The sequence below is a fragment of the Lynx rufus genome, unplaced genomic scaffold, assembly GCF_022079265.1.
Source record: "Lynx rufus isolate CCGP_SWC_20201006 ecotype Redwood Valley unplaced genomic scaffold, mLynRuf1.p SCAF_7, whole genome shotgun sequence".
Taxonomy (NCBI): Eukaryota; Metazoa; Chordata; class Mammalia; order Carnivora; family Felidae; genus Lynx; species Lynx rufus.
The window spans coordinates 77083726-77109015 of record NW_025814889.1 but is presented as its reverse complement, the minus strand read 5'-3'; the positions used below and the strand labels follow the sequence as shown (position 1 = coordinate 77109015).

General features: G+C 40.6%; 1 protein-coding gene across 1 annotated transcript in view; it reads left to right on the top strand.

The window, feature by feature from the left end:
- The window catches only part of FAM186A (family with sequence similarity 186 member A), a 147300-nt gene that overhangs the window by 48577 nt on the left and 73433 nt on the right, over positions 1-25290 (top strand). The window contains exons 5-13 of the mRNA XM_047066353.1: positions 7102-10079; positions 10512-10967; positions 11076-11477; positions 11580-12077; positions 12258-12509; positions 12708-13006; positions 13115-14086; positions 21324-21516; positions 24489-24640. Of these exons, the coding sequence (XP_046922309.1) occupies positions 7102-10079; positions 10512-10967; positions 11076-11477; positions 11580-12077; positions 12258-12509; positions 12708-13006; positions 13115-14086; positions 21324-21516; positions 24489-24640 (6202 nt within the window). The remainder of the gene's footprint in view (positions 1-7101; positions 10080-10511; positions 10968-11075; positions 11478-11579; positions 12078-12257; positions 12510-12707; positions 13007-13114; positions 14087-21323; positions 21517-24488; positions 24641-25290) is intronic.

Here is a 25290-nt window from a genome sequence, read left to right as displayed (position 1 = left end):
TTGCTTATCATTGGATCGTGTTGGCTTTTAAATATATATACACACAAAAAAATACACAAATACACATAAAATTGGGCAATCTTTCACTTTTGAGTATTTAATTCTTTCATATTTAATGTAATTATTGATATGATTGGATTTATATGTGTTGTGTTGCTGTTTATTTTCCATGTCTCATCTCTTTGTTCTCCTGTTCTTCTTTTACTACTTTTTGTGTTAAACAAATATTTTCTAGTGTACCATTTTAATTCCACTTTCCCCCTATATTTTTGGAGTAATTTCCTTAGTAGCTCTTTAGGGATTGCAGTACACATTTTAAATTGTCACAACCTAGGGCGCCTGTGTGGCTCAGTTGGTTAAGCATTGGACTCTTGATTTTGGCTCAGGTCATGATCTCACCATTGGTGAGTTTGAGCCCCATGTTGAGCTCTGCACTGACAGTGTGGAGTCTACTTGGGATTCTCCCTCTCCCTTTCTCTCTGTCACTCCCCCATTCACTTTCTCTCTCTCTCTCTCTCTCTCTCAAGATAAATACACTTAAAAAAATTATCACAATCTGTTTCAGATTAGTGCTAACTTAATACAAGCAAAATATAGAATTTTTGCTCCATTAGCTCCATTCTCTTCCCCTCCTTTGGATTTTGCCATATATATTACATTTTTATGTATCATAAGCCCAACAACATAGTTCATAATTATTGTTTTATATGATTGTCTTTTTAATCAGTTAAGAGAGGAAAAGAAAGCATATTTTTACCTACATATACTTGTGCTCTTCATTTCTTTGTGTGAATTTGAGTTATCCTCTGGTACCATTTCCTTTCAACCTGAAGGACTTCTTTGTCTTTCTTATAAGGCTGGTCTACTAGCAGCAAATTCTTTCCGTTTTGCTCATCTAGAATGTCTTTATTTCACTTTCATTTTTTAATAGACTTTATTTTCTTAAGGTAGTTTTAGATTTATAAAAAAAAGTGAGAAAATAGTACAGAGAATTCCATATTTCTCCATAGTTTCCCCTATTACTAATATATTACATTAGTATGATACATTTGTTATAATTAACAAACCAGTATTGACACATTATTAACTAAAGTCCATAATTTATGGACTCTAGTCATAATTCCTTGTTTTTACCTAATGTCCTTTTTTGTTTCAGGATTCCATCCAGGGTACCTAATTACATTTAATTGTCATGTCTTCTTAGACTTTCTTGGCTGTGACAATTTCACAGACTTTTCCTTCTGTTTGATGTTCCTGACACATGTGAGGAGCACCAATCAGATATATTATAAGATGCTCCCCTATGGGAATTTGTCTGGTGTTTTTCTCACATTTATTCTGGGGTTATGGATTTTGAGGAGAAAGATCACAGAGGTAAAGTACCATTGTCATTATACAATTTCAAGGGTACATACTATCAAATGACTCAATGTTGACCTTGACCACGTGGCTAAAGTAGTGCTTGTCAGGTTTCTCCACTGTAAAGTTACTCTTTTTCCTCATTTTCCATACTTTGCTTTTTAAAATAAGTCTATATGTGCAGCCCATACTTAAGGAAAAGGGAGTTGTGCTCCCTTTCTTTTAGGATGAATATCTACATAAATTATTTGAAGTTCTTATGTACTATAATTTGTCTCTTCTTCCTCATTTATTAATTTATTCAATTATTTATCTCAAAATGAACTCAGATTTTTTTTGGACTTTGAGTTATAATCCAATACTACTTTATTTACTTGCTTAAGTTGTTCTAGTTTTGGCCATTGGGACCTCTTTCAGTTGGTTCCTGTGCCCCTTTAACATAACCTCATCGATGTGGCTTTTTCTTTTTTCTTTCTTTATTTTTATTATTATTAAATAAATTTTTTTAAATGTTTATTTATATTTGAGAGAAAGAGAAAGACAGTGCATGAACAGGGCAGTGCAGAGAGAGAGAGAGACAGAAACAGAATCCAAAGCAGGCTCCAGGCTCTTAGCTGTTAGCACAGAGCCAGACACAGGGCTTGAACTCACAAGCTGTGAGATCATGACCTGAGCTGAAGTCAGACGCTCAACCAACTGAGCCACCCAGGTGCCCCTTTCTTTTTTATTTTTTTAGCACTTCCCTACTTTCTGGCACTACAAGATCGTTCAGGTTCATCTCGAATATATCCTGCTCCAGTCTTATAATCTGTCATTTCTTCAAGGATTTCTGGTTACTTTTAGTAGAGAATAGTATTAAAAAGCAAGGTCTGGTTGCTAGGTGTGTTCATTGCTACTGGGCTGTCATTTCTGTTCAGTCCTCTCATTTGACAGAGCAAAAAAAAAAAAAATATATATATATATAATATATATAATAAATATATAAATATTTATTTATAATATATATATAATATATATATAAATATATATATAATATATAAATAAAAAATATATATATATTATAATATATATAATAAATATGTGTGTGTGTGTATGTAGAGCCAATGCAGTTACACATATCTATTAATATGTATATATAGTATCATCTGTAACTACTTTAAACTAAACATAAGTTTATAGTGATTTCTCTAATTTTAATTCATTATCACACATAGATCATTCCAGTTTCTTCCCCTTGCTTATCTATAAATTATGACAAACAATAAGAAACTTGCTCCTACCATCTACTTCACTTAATTGCTCGATTCCAGTATACATGCATAGCAGTAGCAGAATTATTAACCCATACCCTAGTGGGAAATAACTTATCAACTAGAGTACAGCACTTTGTCTTCAGTCTTACAGGCTCCGTTCATTTCCGGTTACCTACAGGTCAGCACTCCCTGCATCCTCTCATTCCTTTCAGTGAGGTTGTGTCATACATTTCTTATATTGTTAGATTGTCATATCACAGTCTACATTCCTTCCTGGGATCCCCTGACCTCTTAAAAGGGTATTTAAAAATTTTGTATACATTAAGTTTCACTCTTTGTGCTATAGAGTTCTACTGGGTTTGACAAATGTATATTGTCATGTATCCACCCTTATAGTATCATACAGAATAGTTTTTCCACCCTAAAAATGCCCTGTGATTCACTTATGTATTCTTCCCCTCTTTCCCCAAGTCCCTGGTACTGATAATTTTTTATGTCTCCATAGTTTTTAAAAAAAATTTTTTTTTAACGTTTACTTATTTCTGTGACAGAGAGAGACAGAGCATGAACAAGGGAGGGTCAGAGAGAGAGGGAGACACAGAATGTGAAACAGGCTCCAGGCTCTGAGCTGTCAGCACAGAGCCCGATGCAGGGCTCAAACTCACGGGCTGTGAGATCATGACCTGAGCCGAAGTCGGACCCTTAACTGACTGAGCCACCCAGGTGCCCCTATGTCTCCATAGTTTTGGTTTTCCAAGGATGTCATATAATTGGAATCATGTAGTATGTAGCTTTTTCAGACTAGCTTTTGTCACTTAGCAATATACATTTAAGGTTCCTCCCTATCTTTTTGTGGCCTAATAGCTTATTTCTTTTTACTGCTGAATAATATTCCATTGTACAGATGCACCACAGCTTGTTTATGTGGTTGCTTCCAGGTTTTGGTGACTAAGAATAAAACTGCCATATATATATACACACACACACACACACACACACACTCTCTCTCTCTCTCTCTCTCTCTTTCTCATGGACATAAGTTTTCGAATTAATTATGTAAAAACCTAGGAGCATGATGGCTAGATCATTTGATAAGATTACATTACTTTGTAAGTAACTTTGTAAGAAACTGCCAAACTGTCTTTCCAAGTAGATGTACCATTTCTCATTCCCACCATTTTTCAACAGGAGTTCTTGTCACTCCCTGTACTTGTTAGCAATTGGCATTATTGGTTTTTTGGATTTAGCCATTTTCAGAAATGTGTAACATATTTCATTGTTGTAATTTGCAATTCTTTTTTTTCAAGTTTTTACTTAAATTCTAGTTAGTTAACATGTAATATAAATTGGTTTCAGAAGTAGAATTTAGTGATTCATCTCTTACATATAACACCCAGTGCTTATCACAAGTGCCCTCCTTAATACCCATCGCCTATTTAGACTATTCCTTACACAGTGTCCCTCCCCTCAGTTTGTTCTCTATAGTTAATGGTCTCTTATGGTTTGTCTTCCTCCTTTTTTTTTTTTTTTTTTTTTTTGGTTTTCTCTTTCTCCTATGTTCATCTGTTTTGTTTCTTAAATTCCACATGAATGAAATCATATGGTATTTGTCTTTCTCTGACTTATTTCACTTAGCATAATACACTCTAGCTCCATCAATATTGTTGCAAATGACAAGATTTCATTTTTTTTTTTTTTTGCTGAGTAATATTCCATTGTATATATATCGCACATCTTCTTTATCCACTCATCAGTCAATGGACAATTGGGCTCTTTCCATAATTTAGTTATTACTGATAATGTTGCTATAAATATTGGGGTGCACGTGTCCCTTCGAATCAGTATTTTTGTATCCTTTGGGTAAATATCTAGTAGTGCGATTGCTGGGTTGTAAGGTAGTTCTATTTTTAACTTTCTAAGGAATCTGCATAGTGCTTTCCAGAGTGGCTACAACAGTTTCCAATTCTCTAATGACAGATGACACTGAACATCTTTTCATATCCTTAGTTGCCATCTGTATGTCTTATTTCTTGCCTTCATTAAAAAGAAAAATAACAGGTTACATCCTTTGATTACTTTGAAAATAGTTATTTCATGGAATGGATCTGATAGAAATTCTGTAATACATTTACAGAAGTGTTGAAAACACATGGATATATGAGTGTTCACTGCAAGCCACATTTACAGGAGTGTTATTTCAGTGAATAATGTAATATATTTAGAGAACTGTTTAAAAACACATGCAATAAGGATGCTTACAAGAGCTGTATGTGCATACTACTTTGAGAAGAGTGTTATTTCAAGGAATGGATGTAATAGAAATTCTGTAATCCATTTAGAGAAGTCTTTAAAGACACTTATAATGAGGATGGTTATGAGAGTTGCATGTGCATGGTACTTTGGGAAGAGTGTTATTTCAGGGAATGGATGTTTTACCTTCATTTTTTGAAGGATAGTTTTCCTGGATATAGAATTCTTGGTTAGCAGTATTATTCTTTCACCACTTTGAATAGTCATCCCACTATGTTTGGGCCTCTTGTTTCTAATCAGTGGTAAGCTGTTAAATTTACTATGGCTCCCCTATGCTTTGATTTTTTAATCTCTTTTGATTGTGATAAGTCATTTTTATCTTTTTACTTTAAAGATTCTTTGTCTGGCTTTCAACAATTGACTATGATGTATCTAGGTATGGATCTTTTTGTATTTATCTTAGAGTTCAATGATCTTCTTGAATGTGTAGATTAATGTTTTTCATCAAATTTGGGATGATTTGGCCATTATTATTTCCTCAATATTTTTTAAAAAAGTTTATTTATTTTTGTAAGTGTTTTTAATGTTTATCTATTTATTTTTGAGACAGAAAGAGAGCAAGTCGGGGAGGGGCAACGAGAGGGGGGGAGAGAGAGCATCCCAAGCAGGGTCTGTGCTGTTAGCACAGAGCCAGATGCAGGACTTGAACTCATGAACCATGAGATCATGACCTGAGCTGAAATCAAGACTTGGACTCTTAACCGACTGAACCATCCAGGCACCCCCAAAACTGGACATTTTAGATGACATATTATAGCAACTTTAGAGTCTGACTTCCCCTATAACCTCCAGGGTTTCTTTTTGCTCCTTTTTTCCTTTGCTTTTTAGTGATTTGTCTGGATTAATGCAGTAAAGTCTGTCTCCCCAACAGTGTGTGGCTGCTGACACCTTTGCTCAGTTATTTTTTTTCCCTCATTTTTGTTTATATTTTAAAGCTTGAATTCCTAGGGGTCACCTTTGGGTCAGCATAAGTTAGTGGTCAATAACTGGCCAATCATTAAGTGATCCAGGTTGATCCAGTAAGGCTTCTATTCTTTGCTAATGGATCTGTGTGTGAGTTAAGGAAGTATTGTTTTAGACAACGTCCCTAGGCATGTGTTTTTTCCCTGCTTTATTCCAGATCAAATCAGCCCCCTCAGGCAGTAGAGCTTCAAGGCTTGACTCACTCCTATAGAACTACCAGGTAACATGGCTTGGGGGAGTTGGAAACAGAAGAAGCTCCAGGCTAAAACATCACAGACTTCCAGTTCTTACTGAAGTTTAGTAATTTTTCTTGAAAAAAGTGCTTACCATTTTGTTGTATGCTTGCAGTCAATTTCCAAAGTCCTAAAATCATTGGTTTGGGCAGTTTTGTCAAGTTTTATCATTGCTTTTATGGGAAAAAATTTTGCCGAGTTTCTCATTCAGCCATTCTGGAAATCCCTTCAAATGTTTGACTTTTTTCTGCTCTTTTGTGACTCTTCTGAAAGAACCAAGACTAACTGTGATTCAGAAAAGTGAGAAAAGAAGGACAGGAACCTAAGAAAGAAAATGGAAAGCACCAAGCATAATCAAAGCCAAAGGAAAGTTTTGGCTTATGTTATATCTAATCCCAAACTTATAACTGAAGGTAAGCTGAGATCATAACTAAAGACCAAAGACTAAATTTTGGAAGCAAAATTCTAGGTAATTGTGGGAAAAAATAATACTATTTACTTTGGAGGTAAAGGTTTTTTTGTTGTTGTTTTTTTAAGATTTTATTTTCAGGGGCACCCATGTGGCTTAGTCAGTTGAGCATCTGACCCTTGATTTCAGCTCAGGTCATGATCTCACAGTGGTGACACTGAGCCTTGCATTGGGCTCCATGCTGAGTGTGGAGCCTGCTTAAGATATTCTCTCTCTCTCTCTCAAAAAGAATAAATAAATAAAATAAAAATAAAATCTTTTTTTTTCTTTTTCTTCTTAAGTAATCTCTACACCCAACGTGGGGCTCAAACTCACAACCTTGAGATCAAGAGTCATATGCTCTATAGACTGAGCCAGTCAGGTGCCCCATTGGAGCCAAAACTTTCTGATGAATCTTTATCCTATACCTATCCATAATTTAGGCTAAAGTCCTAGGCTTTCGCATAGATAGAGCACCACACAGAAGAAGAAATGCAATCTCATTACTTTATGTTTTGTGGTTTTTTTCCTCCAGCATCTAGAGGTACTCTATGGAAATCTTGGAAAGAAAGGGTTATAAAGCGACCTGCAACAGCTCATGCTTTAAGACCAGATCAGATGATTAGTGATGAATTTGCAACAAATACAAAGGTTTCAGAAATCCAAGATATGCTACAGGAACTCATAAACACTGCAATGTTCAATAAATTGGAAAACAATGCTATTAAATATATATCATCAACAATAGTAAACCTTTCTAAAGCTTTGAATACACTAAATGATGAAGTAAAAGTTTTTATCCTCCAAAGTGCTAATATGTATATAAATGAGACAAGTGAAAAAGAAAAAGAGCTCTCTCTGAAAATAATACGAGATCTCAGTGAACAAAATGAAATACTTCAGCAGAAACTTCAAGATGCAGAAGAAAAATATGAACAATTTATTCGGTCCAAAGGTATTGCAGAGCAACAACTACCCACAGCATTACCCACAACAACCTTGAAAGCGTTGCCTGAGCTTTCTCCACAATCATCCATTGCCATTAGCAAAACTGACATAGAAGACAGTATGGAAAATATTTTGGCTAAAGAATTTGAAAACATTATAGACGAGGCCCAAACACAAGAGACCAAAGCCTCGGGGATCCAGTGGGACTCAGCATTTTCATATACAGCCCCAGCTGAAATGACCCCAGATTTAATTGAACAGCAATACCCTTTACCTGAAAAAAACCAAAAAGAGTCTTCTGAAGGTATCACTGAAGATAAGGTGTCACTGAAGAAAGATGATGACCAGTATCAATCACAGAAGAAAAAGCAAATTAAAGGCTCATCTATGGATGAGACCTCTGGATCACATCTGAGTGATGATAAAGGTAAACAGAAAGAGACCAAACTTGATCATGACTTGGAGCTACAGGCACTGGAAAAGAATAGAAAAGAAATGAAATCCTTTTCTGAAGCCAAACCAAAGTCATTCGCAGAATCAAAAAGTCGCTATGTCCCTACTGATTACCCTTCTACTGACACAAAAAGACAAAGTGGCAAAAGTGGAACAGGTAGTATGTGGGAAAGACTCAGGAAGGTCAAACCTGAATATTCACATGACAAAAGCCAGATTTCTTCAGAGAATAAAGAAGAACCCACCACTGAGTCAATGGACAAAGAGAGCAAAAGTGAGATGAGTAGCCAAGCAGAGCAATTCAAATTGACTGAACTTGGTTATTCCTCTGAGAAAATGAAAACAAAAGGGAAGAAACGTCAGATCTCTCCAAGAACCACCACAAGCAAAGAGGGAAAAACTGAGGATATCATAGTCTTAGCCAAGAAATTCAAGTCTCCTGAACTTGTTAAATCACAATCTAGGATAGCAAAAGAGACTTCAGAATCTACCAGAGTTCTAGAAAGCCCAGATAGCAAAAGTGAAGAGAGTAACCTAGAAGAATTTCAAAAAGCTATAATGGCTTTCCTAAATGAGAAAATTGATAACATAGGAAAGCCTTTGGATAAAAAGGCTGTGCCAAAAGAGGAGTTATTATTAAAAACAGCAGAGGTCGAAAAATTAGAAATCATAAAGGCAAAAATGGAGGAATACTTCCAAACTGTGGCCGAAACTGTGGCAAAAATCTTGAGAGAATACAAAGACATAAAAAATGCAGGACAAGTTGGAGAGAAACATATGAAACGAAAAAAGGAAGTCTCATTTATGCCAGGATTGCATTTTCAGAAGCCAATTAGTGCAAAGGCTGAAATTAGCACCTTACTCTCATCTAAGAGCATGGACCCATTAATTGACAATTTAATACAAATGATCTTGACTGCAATAGAAGGTGAAAGAGATGCTCCAGTAGCCTCAACAGTAGGGAGAGACCACAAGGAAAAGGAAAAACAGAGGTGGGATGAATATTTGCAAGAAGGTCAAGAAAAAGTATTTGGTGAGGGTCTCAAACACCATTTGCAAGAGGAAGGGAGTTTCTGGAAGAAGAGCCATGAGCTGATAAGTAAAAAATTGGAGAAGGAAGAGTCATGGCTCCAAATGAAGGAGAGAAAGCAGAGGCAACAGAAGCAGAAATGGTGGCAGGAAGAGGAAGCATGGAAGGAACAACAAAAACAGACTGAGCAAGATGACAAGCAAATGCAAAGAAAAGAGAAAGGATATCAGAAGCCAAAACAGCAGCAGCTGGAGGCATGGAATCAAGAAATGGAAGAACAATTGGTACCCCTGGAGGAGGAGGAGGAGGAGGAGCAGATGAGGCCAGTTCAGAAGGAACTGAGACACCCGAAGCTAGAAATAAATAGGGAGAAAGAAGAGAAGCAGAAGCCAAGGAGAAACATAGAAGACCATGGAAGGCAGAAGCAGAAAAAGACAAAGGATCAGAGGAAGATCAATGAGAAAAATTCTGACACACTAGAAAAGATGTTCAGCCAAACTTCAGTGACAGTGTCTCCCAAATGGAAGAGCATACCGAAAGTAGCATCCCAGTTACACCAAAGAAAAGCGTTCCATGGACATTTGAAGACATTAGAAAATTTTGCTGATGGAAAGCACCCTATACCAATCACTCCTTCTCCATCGACACAATCGCAATCACCTGGGGCCTTTCCAATTTCTGGACAGTCTCCCACAAAGACCCTCACTCTAACTCCTCAACAGGCCCAGGAACTGGAGATCACTATCACCCCTCAAAAGGCCAAAGAACTAGGCATCACCGTGGCCCCAGAACAGGCCCAGGCACTGGGGATCAGTCTTACCCCTGAGCAGGCCCAGGAAATGAGCATCACTGACACTCTTCAAAAGGCATTGGGGATCACTGTCACTCCTCAACAGGCTCAGGCACTTGGGATCCCTCTCACTCCTGAGCAGGCCCAGGCACAGGGGATCACTCTGACCCCTCAGCAGGCACAGGCCTTGGGAATCACTCTCACCCCTGAGCAGGCCCAGGCACTCAGGACCACTGTCACTCCTCAGCAAGCCAAGGCACAAGGGATCACTCTCACCCCTCAGCAGGAACAGGCACTGGGGATCACTTTCATACCTGAGCAGACCCATGAACTGGGGTTCACCTTCACTGATAAGCAGGCACAGGCACATGGGATCACTCTCACCCCCAAGCAGGCCCAGGAATTGGGGATCACCCTCACTTATGAGCAGGCCCAGGCACTGGGGACCACTGTTATTCCTCAGCAATCTCAGTCACAGGGGATCACGCTCACCCCCGAGCAGGCCCATGAACTGGGGTTCACCTTCACCGAGGAGCAGACCCTGGCACAGGGTATCACACTCACCCCTGAGGGGGTCAAGGCACCGGGAATTACTGTCACCCCTGACCAAGTACAGGAAATGGGGATCACTGTCACCCCCCAGCAGGCACAGGCACTGGAGATCATGGTCACTCCTGAGCAGTCACAGGCACAGGGCATCACTCTCACTTCTGAGCAGGCCCAGACACAGGGGATCACTCTTACCCCTGAGCAGGCACAGGCAGGGGGGATCACTCTAACATCTCAGCAGGCCCAAGCACTGGGAATCACTCTGAGCCCTGAACAGGCCCAGACCCAGGGGATCACTCTCACCCTTGAGCAGGCCCAGGCACTGGGGATCACTCTGACCCCTCAGCAGGCACAGGCAGGGGGGATCACTCTCACCCCTCAGCAGGCCCAGGCAATCACTCTGACCCCTCAGCAGGCCCAGGCACTGGGGATCACTCTCACCCCTGAGCAGGCACAGGCAGGGGGGATCACTCTCACCCCTGAAATGGCCCAGGCACAGGGGATCTCTCTCACCCCTGAGCAGGCCCAGGCACTGGGGATCACTCTCACCCCTCAGCAGGCACAGGCAGGGGGGATCACTCTCACTCCTCAGCAGGCCCAGGCACAGGCGATCACTCGGACCCCTGAGCAGGCCCAGGCAAAAGGGATCACTCTCACCCCCGAAAAGGCCCAGGCACAAGGGGTCACTCTCACCCATGAGCAGGCACAGGCACAAGGGATCACTCTTACCCTTGAAAAGGCCCAGGCACAGGGGATCACTCTCACCCCTGAGCAGGCCCAGGCACAGGGGGTCACTCTCACCCCTCAGCAGGCACAGGCACTGGGGATCACTCTGACCCCTGAGCAGGCCCAGGCACAAGGGATCCCTCTGACCTCTCAGCAGGCCCAGGCACGGGGGATCACTCTCACCCCTGAAAAGGCACAGGCACTGGGGATCACTCTGACCCCTCAGCAGGCACAGGCAGTGGGGATCACTCTCACCCCTCAGCAGGCCCAGGCACAAGGGATCACTCTGACCCCTGAACAGGCCCAGGCACAAGGGATCCCTCTGACCTCTCAGCAGGCCCAGGCACAGGGGATCACTCTCACCCCTGAAACGGCCCAGGCACTGGGGATCACTCTGACCCCTCAGCAGGCACAGGCAGGAGGGATCACTCTCACCCCTCAGCAGGCCCAGGCAATCAATCTGACCCTTCAGCAGGCCCAGGCACAGGGGGTCACTATGACCCTGGAGCACACCCAGGCACGGGGGATCCCTCTCATCCCTGAGCAGGCCCAGGCCCAGGCAATCACTCTGACCCCTCAGCAGGCCCAAGCACTGGGGATCACTCTGACCCCTCAGCAGGCACAGGCACAGAGGATCACTCTGACCCCTCAGCAGGCTCAGGCACAGAGGATCACTCTGACCCCTCAGCAGGCCCAGGCACAGGGGATCTCTCTCACCCCTGAGCAGGCCCAGGCATGGGGGATCACTCTCACCCCTCAGCAGGCCCAGGCATGGGGGATCACTCTCACCCCTCAGCAGGCCCAGGCAATCAATCTGACCCCTCAGCAGGTCCAGGCACAGGGGATCACTCTGACCCCTGAGCAGGCCCAGGTACTGGGGCTCACTCTGACCCCTCAGCAGGCACAGGCACAGGGCATCACTCTCACCCCTGAGCAGGCACAGGCACTGGGGATCTCTTTCACCCCTGAGCAGGCCCAGGCACAAGGGATCACTCTCACCCCTCAGCAGACCCAGGCACAGGGGATCACTGTGACCCCTGAGCAGGCACAGGCACTGGGGATCACTCTCACCCCTGAGCAGTTCAAGTCATTGCTGGTCACCCTCAGCCCTGAGAAATGCCAGGGCTTGGGTTTCATACACACCCTTGAGAAAGTTCATTCACGGGAGTCTCCTCTCACTGCATCACAGGCCCAGAAATTGGGCGTCCCTTTCACTCCAGAAAATGCCTGGGTCTCAGCTGTCGCTCTTACCCCTGAACAGACCCAGGCTTTGGGTGCCCCTCTCTCCTTAGAACAGGCTCAAGCATTAGGTATTTCTCTCTCTCTAGAACATTTCTGGGAATCAGATAAATCAGACAAATCCCATGTCTTAGGATTTCCCCTTACCCTTGAGCAAGTCCAGCCTTTGGGAGCTCCCTTCATTCCAGGACAACCCCATCCCATGGGGGTAGATGACCTAAAATCAAGAGCACCTCTCATTAATGAACAGCTCTCACCACTTGGGGTCCATCCTCTTTTAGAACATACCCTGAAAGTTGGGATTGTGCCTGTTACTGATAAATCTGTCACACCAAGTGCTCCTCACATTTCTAAGAAGTTACCCACATTGGATCCTTCCAGTCTTAGATCACTTCAAAAATTGAAGGCTTCTGTCCTTCCTAGGCAATCCCCAGCATCTGCTGCTATTGCTGAGAAATCCTCTGCATTGGAGGTCTCTCCTATTCCTTTGCAGATATCACAGTCTCCTCTCTCCCAAGTCCCTGGTAAATCACTAGGAGTGAGAATTCGTTCTGAGCCTGGGAAACTCCTCGCACCACAGACTTTTCCTTCCTCTAAACAGACCCTGTTTTCTAAAGGTCAATCCACCTCTGTTGAGTTTGTAGCACCAGAGGTCCCACTGACTCCTGAGAAATTTCCCATAGCTGAGACCCTGCCAACTTCAGGGCAGCCTCTTACACTGGAGACCCTTCTCGGCCCTCAGCAGTTCTTTTCCTCTTGGGGCTCTAGGACTCCTCAGCTACCTCTGATCTCAGAAGCCCCTCTGGTCTCCAGGCAGCCCCTTATATCTGGAGTCCCACTCACCTCTGCACAGATTCCTGATCTCTTGGCTCCTCTTTCTCCTAGGAAGCCCTTGATTCCTGGAACCTCTTCCATCCATGGGGAGCTCCTGGAACCTAGACCCTTAATACTCTCTGAGCAGCCCCAGGCATTCCAGCCCGCTGCTACCTGTGATCAATCTCGCTATCTACAAGCCCCTTCTCCCCTTGGGCAGCGTCAAGCTTCCCCACTGTGGATCCCTCCCACCCCTGGGCATCTTCCAACATTATGGACCTCTCCAACTCCTGGAAAGCCCCTGAAAGATTTGTCCTCTTCTGTCTCCAAGAAAAGTAAGGAAAGATTGGCAATTATTTCTTCTCTGAAACCTAATTCAGCATTTGTTCATCCCAGTGCTACTGATTTCAAGGTAACTCAAGCCCCTTTCACCACTAAGAAGTTCCAAATATCAGAGGCGTCTGACACTTTGGAAGAAATCCCAATATGCCATGATCCTATTGCCATGGAACAATTTAGAACATTTCAGTCCTATCTCACCAATTACAGGACACCAGTATCACAAACCCCTTACATTCTGACTCTCATGAAGCCTATAACATCACTACCCTCTCTTACGACTAAACTACCCAAAACATCACAGATCTCATCTTCTGAATGGGACCAGAAATCCAAGTTCTCCCCTATAGACAAGTCCTGGATACTGACTTCAGTTTCAGGTACCAAGAAACCCAAGATGCTGGTGCCCCCTTCCACTCCCCAAGAGCTCAAAGAGCAGAGATATTTTGTTGATGTAGGGGCTCAGAGAAAGAACCTGATACTCTTAAATCAGGCCACAAAAGCTTCTGGACTTCCTTCACAACTACACACGACAGCTAGGAATCTCATAATTGAGACACTTCATACGGACACAGTTCGGCTGGGATACTTATTCCACAAGTACATTGCTTACAGGCTGATCCAGCGTGCAAGGTAGATGTAATATTGAAGGTTCAGTTTTCTGGTTTAGTCCTGATTTCAAATATCCTCCCTTCATTGCTCTATAAGTATATACATGTTTGTCGTATTAGATGTTCTAAAATATTCTCTCTCTTTTTTTAATTTTTAATGTTTATTTACGTTTGAGTCACAGAGTGTGAGCAGGTGAGGGGCAGAGAGAGAGGGAGACACAGAATCGGAAGGAGGCTTCAGGCTCCAAGCTGTCAGCACAGAGCCCGACAAGGGGCTCGAACTCACAAACTGTGAGATCATGACCTGAGTGAAGTCAGACACCTAACCGACTGAGCCACCCAGGAGCCCTTCTCTCTTTTTTTTTAATGCTTATTTTTGAGAGAAAGAGACAGAGCGTGAGTGGGGGAGGGGCAGAGAGAGAGACACACAGAATCTGAAGCAGGCTCTAGGCTTTGAGCTGTCAGCATAGAGCCTGACACGGGGCTCAAACTCACAAACCGTGAGATCATGACCTGAGCCAAAGTCAGATGCTTAACCAACTGAGCCACCCAGGTGCCCCTAAAACATTCTCTTACAGAAGGTCTGTGGAATGAAGCCTATTTAAGATAGCAAAAGGAGATATATCTTTTTGGAAATAAAAAATGTTATATGATCTATTTCATCCATTTATATCTCTAGCAGAGATGCTCAGATATATTTTGTGGATCATGATTGATCTCCAAAATATCAACTTCAAAAGCTTAAAAATGCTTTTAGTTTTTCTAAATTTCTTTCATCTTCTTGAGTTCACCAGAAGATGTATGATTCTTAAAATGGGAGATGGCAGGTTATATACAAGGTGTTGCCATGGTAACCTTGCGGCTGAAGCAACTTGGAGGAAACAGGTCCTGGTCCTGATTTTTTTAAATTGCAAAAAAAAAGATTGCAAATATAGGGGTGCCAGCCAACTGGTGGCTCAGGCAGTTGAGCATCTGACTCTTGATTTCAGCTCAGGTCCAGGTCATGATCTCATGGTCGTGAGATCAAGCCCTGTGTGGGGCTCTGCACTGAGCATGGAGCCTGCTTAAGATTCTCTCTCTCCTTTTCCTTCTGCCCCTCCTATGATTGCACTTGCATGTGTTCTCTCTCTCAAAAACAAACAAATAAAAATAAAAATTGCAAATATCAGAAATAGGTCAGGGAAAGTGACAATTGTCCTGCTATCCTTAGCACTTATGTTTGAGATTACCAACATATTAATTTGGGGATATCTTTCACCTAAAATTACAAGAGGTCACACTAAAACCTATACTAGAAAGGGTTATCATTAATTACAGGAACAACTTATGCCATTTATTTAACAAACATTTATTAATGCCTACTATGCGCCAAGTATTGTATTAGGTGCTAAGGATACAGTAGTGAATAAAGCAGACAAAGTACCCTGTTCTCATGAAATTTATACTTTTAAGGACTGAATTAATTTGAGACTAAGGATTGGAACAGCAAGATAAAAGAGACTTATTCAAGATGTAATCAGAACTTTTCATTTCAAAGCATAAGCAATCAGATTTGTTGACAAATATTTTACTCTGTACCTGTCTTTGGTGTTCTCTTTCCAGACTGAATAATCCTAGACCTTTTTTTTTTCCCAGCAAAATAAAAAAAATATTTAATACACAAAAAATAACAACAGAATCAACAGGTATAAAAGGCGTTACACGGTACAAAACTCAAAAAGATACAGAGCTATTCACTTACTGGTGCTTAAAATGACTAGACAAGGACACATGAAAATGTCTCCTTTCCTCACTTAGGGAGCTATACTATTCAAAAAGTTATTTTAAAATGCCTTTTTTTTTTTTGCTCCACTTTATGAAACCACACTTACTACTCATGTTGATTATGCCCACCTGATCAAGTAGTTATTTGGAAAATTGCATGTTTTCTATACTGAAAGTGCATTTTGTGCCACCTTGTCAAGTGCAAATAGAAAATTTCTGTACATCAAGACCATAGCAGGGCAGTTGTATCTACTATCCAAATTCACACACACTTCTCTCAGATCCTAGAGATGGAACTCTTTTCTAGCCAAGAGCTTCATACCAAGGAAAGGATATATAAGCTAGAAGTGTGGGTAAAAGGAAGAAACATAGGCCCTGCTAGGCAGGCATAGAGTGAAGTTTATGCTCAGCTTCCAGGACATGTGAATATTACTGGACTTTTTTAAAATTTATTTTTATTACTTTTTTTAATCTTTGTGTTTTGATTCTGCTTTTTGCCTTATAGAAAACTTTGATTTTTATATGTTCATATCATTATTTTTGTTTGTTTCATGTTTTTATTTTTATTTAAATTCTAGTTAGTTAATATGTAGTGTAATACTAGTTTTAGGAGTAGAATCTAGTGACCTATCACTTACATGTAACACCGAGTGCTCATTACAACAAGTGTCTTCCTTAGTGCCCATCACCCATTTAGCCCATCCCCCCCACCTGCCTTCCCTCCAGCAACCCTCGGTTTGTTCTCTAGAGTTAAGAGTCTTTTTTATGGTTTGCTTCTCTCTTTTTCCCCTCTGTGTTCATCTGTTTTGATCCTTAAATTCCATATATGAATGAAATCATATGGTATTTATCTCTGATGGGCTTATTTCACTTAGCATAATATACTTTAGCTCCATCCACATAGTTGCAAATGGCAAGATTTCATTTTTAATGGCTGAGTAATATTCCATTGTATATATGTCCCAGATAATCTTTTAAAAAATTTTTTTATGTTTATTTTTTTTGAGGGGGGGGAGGGGCAGAGAGAGCAGGAGACATAGAATCTAAAGCAGGCTCCAGGCTCTGATCTGTCAGCACAGAGCCCGATGTGGGGCTCGAATCCATGCCACTGAGATCATGACCTGAGCTGATGTTGGATGCTCAACCAACTGAGCCACCTGGGCATCCCTAAACTATTTTTGAGCAAAGAACACTTTGTGGAACCTCTGTAAGTGAAGATTCCATAATTAAATGCTAAAATATAGAGTTGTATTAGCACAAGATCAATGTAATATATCTGAGAAGCAAGAATGGAGAGGATGTAAAATTAGACCAGATGATGATAATAAGACATTTCATTTCCATACATATTGAGGAAAGTCCTCAAAGGTACTAAATATTATGGTGACCTGTCAGGATTTATCATTTAACTCATCAACATTTCTGAACATAGCAACCACTATTTGCTAGGGACTGTGTTAGACCTAGGGGACTGAGGGTGGCAGGATATAAAGGTGGACAAGCCATATCCCTGCCTTGAGGACATTCAAAGTCAACTCAGAGAGACACCCACACAAACAGGTGATTATATGTGGAAAGAACAATGATGGTACATGTACAAAGTATACAGAAGAGGACTGAAGACAGGAGAGTTAGGTAAAACTGCTAGACATCCAGACCTTTGGAGGCAGAGTCTAGCAGAGCACAGGAAGGAAGGAAGTAAAAGCAGTGCATGTACGTGTGTGTGTGTGTGTGTGTGTGTGTGTGTGTGTGTGTGTGTGTAAACCACTTTGTTGCTGGTAGAATACAAAGAATAAGCAGGATATGGCAAGAGAGAAGACTAGCAAAGATAGGCTAGGTCAAAAAGAATCCTAAATGGCATGCTAAAGAACTTGTATTTTATTTTGTATGTGATAGAGGATAATTGAAACATTCCTAACAAGGGAAGTAAAATGCCACTAATATGGAAGGTGGATTTAAGGCAAGTAAAACTTCATGCAGAGGCATAAATTAGGGCCAGATGGCATCCACCCAAAAGTTTTGAAGGAGTATAAGGGTATGTAATCAAATAACCAAATGTACAGTATTTCCTGTTGTCTGGAAGGGATTCTATGCTAGGGTGATATTTTAACACTAACTCCCATCAAGGAAGGGCATCCATGCCAGGCAATCTGGTGGAATCTGTAATAAAAGGAGAATCACTGCACTCTTGAAAAAGTGAAAACTGATAGACTAAAGGAAATATAAGTTTTGTAGGGAAATCAAACTTGTTTAATCTAGAATTCTTTGAGGAAACATTACATGGACAATGAGAAACTAAATAAATGATTTAAAGCTAGTTACATACATACACAAGAGGTTATAAAGCATCTACAAAGAAGAGAAACTTTAGATACATTATTGCATTTAACTTGTAGACGAGGAATCATTCAGGAAGTTCATCCTATTTGCCAAAGTTACACAGCTAGTAAGTAGTAGAGCTACTACATATGAATTCAAAAAGCTCATTTCCAAAGTCCTGTAAGTCTAAAGTACTATACTATATAGTATGGTGTAGTATAGAATGCTGCCTTGAAGTAGGAAACTATAATGATTTTATATCCAAATTTTAATCATGCTTTCTCTTAAACACAGACTTTGAAGTCGGGAACACCTTGGCTCAAATTTCCAGTTTTGAATCTCTCTGAGACTCAACTGTGCTGTTTGTAAAATGGATGTGATAATATTTACTTCGAAGAATGGTTGCAAAGATTAACTGAAATAATGTATTTTATTTTATTTTTTAATAATGTATTTTAAATAATGAAACATTTAAATGTAAATTTTAAAACATAAATACAATTTCTAACACAATGATCGACACATAGTGGATGCTCAGTAAGTGTAAAGCACCTTCCCTTGGATTGTGATGCTATATCAAATACTGTAAAAAATATTCCTTAGGAGGGAGGCGAGATTTTATCAATACAAGTGGAATTTTCTAAGAGAGTGGGAACAAAAGGTAAGAAGATTTGAATGGCCATGATTCTAGAGAGGGCATTTTAAATAATTAGATACTTCAGCAGTTACTACTAGACTCAGTGTTTACATTAATAAAATTAATTATCTTTAAAAAGCCATGAACAGGGGCGCCTGGGTGGCTCAGTCGGTTAAGCGTCCGACTTCAGCTCAGGTCACGATCTCATGGTCTGTGAGTTCGAGCCCCGCGTCGGGCTTTGGGCTGATGGCTCAGAGCCTGGAGCCTGCTTCCGATTCTGTGTCTCCCTCTCTCTCTGCCCCTCCCCCGTTCATGCTCTGTCTCTCTCTGTCTCAAAAATAAATAAACGTTAAAAAAAAATTTAAAAAAAAAAAGCCATGAACAATAGGGGAGCCTGGGTGGCTCAGTCGGTTAAGCTTCTAACTTTGACTCAGGTCATGATCTCACATTCATGAGTTTGAGCCCCATGTCGGGCTCTGGACTGACAGCTCAGAGCCTGGAGCCTGCTTCAGATTCTGTGTCTCCCTTCCTCTCTGCTCTTCCCCCACTCACGCTCTGTCTCTCTTTACCTCAAAAATAAACATGAAAAAAATTTTTACAAATCCATGAAAAATAATTTCTCTAAGCGTGAAATGAAACTATGAACTTTCTGAAGTTTCCAAGAATTCATTACTGAATTATGATTTTAATATGAAGTTTAAATGTGATTTCAATAAGGAAGAATTATGGAGAAAATCTAAAACACTGTGTGAATACACAGAAAAATAGTAGGAAAGATCTGGTGTGAAAACCAAGGTTTATTGGAGAGATATAATGCATAGCATAGTGATTACAGTCAACAATATTGTATTATAAACTTAAAGTTGCTCAAAAACCAAATCTTGATTGCTCTCCCCACCACCCCCCCCCAAAAAAGATACTTATGGGATGTGATAGAGGTGTTAGCTAAGGTTACAGTGGTAATCATATTGCAATATAAATGTATCAAATCAACACATTGTCCACCTTAAACTTACACAATGTTATGTCATTTGCATCTCTTATATATACAACATATAACCATTATATATATGTGGGAACAATGTTATTTGTAGGAAAGGATATGGTAGGCATTCTGTAATGCGTGTAGAGAAATGATTAAAAACATGTGTAATAAGGATGGTTATAGGAGCAAAAAAAAATCATAAGATATGAAAAAAATAAGGCTATTGGAAAATAATTAAAATTAACCAATTAATATGGAGTTAACACATTTATGTATTAAATAATCCATATATATAGTATGTTCTGAGTTACTAATTATAGCCCACAAGAGACCTAAGAGTTATTCTGTATGTGTGTGTGTGTGTGTGTGTGTGTGTGTGTGTGTGTGTAAAATACATATATTCAGAAGAATATCTGCAATGGGTTATCATTGCCTACTCTCCTCACCCCCCCCCCAAATCCAAACTTCTTAACGTGCCTTTTATGATCTTTCAGAAGCCAGCAATTTCAGTATTGTCCTCCACTGTATCCTTTCACAGATCTATGGTCTAAAAGTCTCGGAATACTCACCACTCCCAAAATATAACTCATTTTCCTGCCTTTGTTTATAGTATTCCCTCGATTCCTCCTCCTCTTTCCCTAAACTTTAGTGACAGAAAGATTTACCTGAGAATTTGTTTAAAATACTGATTCTGAATCCTACAAGATTTTGATTTAAGAGGTCTAGGAAAGCACCCTGGAATCTACATTTTCAATAAGCACCACCACCACCCCATCACCTTGCCCAGATGATCAGTTCAGGTGATCAAGGTCCACATTTTGAGAAATATTGGTATCGTGGAAAGAGAAAAGATCTGGGTTTGCTTCCCCAATCTATTAATTATGTAACTTCGAAAAATTACTTAACTTTGCTCAGATTGCTTTTCCTCTCCTATAGAACAGAGATGGCAAAACACTATCTGTTTAAGAGACACAAACTTGGTGGTATGCATTATAGTAAAGAGAGAGTATATTTTTATGACTGTTCCTCAAGATCCTATGTAACAACTTCCTATGAGGTCTTCTTTATTCCTCTTGGGATCATGACCTGAGCTGGAATCAAGAGTCAGACAGTCAACCGACTGAGCCACCCAGGTGCCCCAGCATTTTTATATTTCTGTTTAGCCTTATTTCATTCTATTTGACACAGTTAATTTATTAGTCTCCTATTCTGGCTTGTAAGTGCTTTTAAAGGCAAGGACACTGTCTTTCTCATAACTGTATCGAGTACCTTCTATAGGTCTTATCAGTACTAAAGTTTTAACATAATAATAAACAACACTACTGTAACACTAAAAAACTCCAGAGTTAATGAAAACTTGACCATCATATAGATTTTTTTGAAAGTTTAGTCATGTAACGAACCAGATTAAGGTCTCATTAAGCATGCCTCCCACCCCTATCACATCCCTCTCTACTTACTACTGATGAGAACTGAAAGTAACTAGGTTCAGGTTTGCTTAAATTAGGATCAGTAGTTATACCGATCTCACTCTTGTTAATTTTTTTTTTCAAGAAACAACCTAATCAGGCGATTACAAGTGATCAAAAACACCGGGAAAGGTTATGAAACCCAGAACCTCTACATAATGCTGAGCAGAATTGATGAGTACCAGAAAAAGGTGATGCAGGTCTGGACCAACAAGCAGAAGTCTTTAGAGCAGAAACGGAATCAGTGCCTGAGGAAAATGATATTCCTATTTAGCCAGGTATCTTGTTTTCTATTCCCTCTCCCAGTGTGTTGTAAGAAAAATGAAAGTGGTAAGCTTTGAAAATAACATTTACCTGGAGATACTGTGTATATTAGTTTCCTAGAGCCGCTGTTACAAGTTACCACAAACTTGATGCCTTAAGACAACAGAAATATATTCTCTCCGTTCTGGAGGAGAGTTTGTGGAATCAAGATGTTGGCACGGCTGGTTCCTTCTGGAGAAATTTGTTCTGTGCCTCTCTCCTAGACTCTGGTAGCTGTCAACAACCCTTAGCATTCCTTGGCTTGTAGCTGTATAGATCCAGTCTCTGCCTCTGCCTTCTCATTGCCTTCTTCCCAATGTGTCCTATATCTTCTTTTCTGTCTCTTATAACACCATGTATCATTGGATATAGGACCCACCTGATTAATCCAGGATGATCTCATCTTGAGGTCCTTAATTACATCTGTAAAGACCCTTTTTCCAAATAAGGTCACATTCACAGATTCTGGGTGAATATATCTTTTGAGGGGTTTACCATTCAAGCCAGCACACCATGACCTCAGTGACAACTCTTAAATTGACAACAGGGATGCTGACTGGACTCCCTACATGGGAAAAGATTAGAATTGGAGAGACTTCTAGAAATGCTCAACTCCTTCCTAGTCAACCCACATCTACCAGTCTCCAGGTATAAAACCTCTTAAGTCACCACTCTCCAACAGATTCATGATGGTTACTTTTCTCCTCAAAACTATCAGAAAGCAAATTTTAATAGCATGAGTCAATAAAGGAGATAAGAGTTTACTGAACTTGCTTACATAGCACCACACACAGAATCTGATCCTGTTAAACTCTGGCAAACACTCATTATGTCCCAGAGCCCCTCTGAGATAACCATCAGTATGCTTTTGGGAGTGACAGTGGCCTTCCAGAAAGTTACAGGGCTGAGATTAGAATTATTTGTTCTGGGACTACATGCTCAAAATGGAGTTCTGGAACATTCTTGGAGTTCTAGGACTATTTTATATCTATATACCTTTTTCTTTCACTAAATTCATTTATAAAATTACTTGCTACTTTTTTTAAAATTTTTTAATCTTTATTTATTTTTGAGCGAGAGACATAGTGTGAGCAGGGGAGGAGCAGAGAGAGAGGGAGACACAGAATCCGAAGCAGGCTCCAGGCTCTGAGCTGTCAGCACAGAGCCCAACACGGGTCTTTTTTTAAATTTTTTTTTTTCAACGTTTATTTATTTTTGGGACAGAGAGAGACAGAGCATGAACGGGGGAGGGGCAGAGAGAGAGGGAGACACAGCATCGGAAACCAGGCTCCAGGCTCTGAGCCATCAGCCCAGAGCCCGACGCGGGGCTCGAACTCACGGACCGCGAGATCGTGACCTGGCTGAAGTCGGACGCTTAACCGACTGCGCCACCCAGGCGCCCCCCAACACGGGTCTTGAACTCACCAGCTGCGAGATCATGACCTGAGCCAAAGTCAGATGCTCAACCGACCGAGCCACCCAGGCGCCCCATATATTTTTTTAATGTTTATTTATTTTTGAAGGAGAGAGACAGAATGCAAGCAGGGGAGGGACACACACACACACACACACACACACACACACACACACAATCCGAAACAGACTCTAGGCTCCGAGCTGTCAGCACAGATCCTGATGCGGGGCTTGAACCCACGAGCCGTGAGATCATGACCTGAGCTGACGTCGGACACTTAACCAACTGAGTCACCCCGGTGCCCCAAATTACTTGCTACTTTAAAAGATACAGATTTCTCATCATAGCCTGATCCAAATTAGACATAACTTTCCAGGACAGCTACTTTTTAAATATCAAAGCTCTTTGATTTAAAAAAAAAAAAAAAAAGGATGGGGCGCCTGGGTGGCTCAGTCGGTTGGGCAGCCAACTTCGGCTCAGGTCGTGATCTCACGGAATGTGAGTTCGAGCCCTGCGTGGGGCTCTGTGCTGACAGCTCAGAGCCTGGAGCCTGCTTCAGATTCTGTGTCTCCCTCTCTCTCTGACCCTCCCCTGTTCATGCTCTGTCTCTCCCTGTCTCAAAAATTAAAAAAAAAAAAAAGTTAAAAAAAATTAAAAAACAAAAAGGATATTTTGGACAGTTTTTGGTTTAAAAAACATGGCCAATGTAGATGGAATAAAGCAAAATGAGCTGGCAGTGTCAAGAGGTGTCTAATAGGAATCACAACATCTAGAGTGCTTCAGAGGATGAATAAGGGTCTGTGATCAGGGAATGCAGGATCTAGATGATGAGGTGATTATTAACGCAGAAGAAGGGAGAGGGAAAAGCAAAAGGGAGAAGAGGGTACAAGTGAATAAATGCCTTACAACGCTCAAGAGTTTGGTTCTGCTAACAGATCGTGCAGGTTCAAATCAGCCTCACCACATATTAGCTACGAGACTTTGGGCAAGATCTAAAATTTTCTGAGCTTCAGATCTCTATGTGTAAGACAAAGGTAACAACAGTACCCACCACCACATAAGGTTGTTGTAAATGCCAAATGAGTTAATATATAAAAAGCATGTGACATTCAGTAAGTATTCAGTAGGTGTTATCATAAGCTTTGCATAGCGCTTCACAATATATGGGGTGCTGCCATAATACATATTATCTTATACAACACTCACAGCAACGCTGTGTCATTATCCTTGTTTTAGAAGTAGGGAGAAAGAGGTTAGATAAAATTAGCAACTAACCCAAACTCACAAAGCTAGGAAATTGGAGGGGTAGGACTATAGCTTATGCAGGCTTTTATATAACATAGGTGCCTCCTCTGCAATTTTGTGTTGGAGGTGAAGGTGTGTTTAGGAGGAAGGGAGAAAGAGGATGGAGGAAATGGATTTGTAAATCCATGGAAAAGAAGAGTCACCGTTTAGCTAGGGCTAGCTCAGATCTTCCTAAAGACTCTTATCTTTTCTCCCCATGGTTTCCTTTTCTGATTTATTTATTTTTAGCTTCAACAGACGTATAGATTGAATCTTAGTCAACCTATCCCTTGCATCATCGACAAAAAGCAGATACCTGCCTCTACCAAATCTGTTCAACAATCATTCCTAGAGCTGCTAATAGAAGAAGACAGAAAGTCTGACACATTGAAGAAATTTCGGTATGTGGTAGGAAAGACTGACATTAAACCTTCTTTGGACGACATGTGGGACCTCTTGCTTTTTTTTTTTTTTCCTGTCCAAGAGCTTCTCCTTCCCCTCAATTATGATGTGGTGCAGTGGAGAGTCTAAGGTAGTATTACTTTTCTTAGCTAATTTAACAAGAGGCTTACTTACATATATTTCTACTTAAATATTTAACATCTAATTTTGAGTTCCTTTTTTTAAAAACTGATGCTGGTCTGCTCCTTGCCTGCTCTTTTCCAGGGGTGATATAAGTCCAGTTTTCTTTTTAGTGACTCCCCTTCATAACAATTTCAAGACTGGGGCTCTCTTGCCCCTACAGGTGATATGACAATAATGGTCCTGGAGGGAGACAGACTGATGGCATCCCTTCCTTATAATGTTTGGGTGCCTCATCTCACATGCATGGGCTTACTCCAAAGATTCAACTAGGAGTTTAATTTTCCATGTCATTAATTGTGAATGCTAAAGACTTTAACTAAATCATTGGATGAAGCAGAACTTTTTGAATAAAGTGTTAGAATTCTTTTCCCGTACTTTTGAGCTTATATCTAACTGAATCATAACTAGTGTCAATAGATTTTTTCGGATAAAAGGTTAATTTCATTAATCATATGAGGACATACAT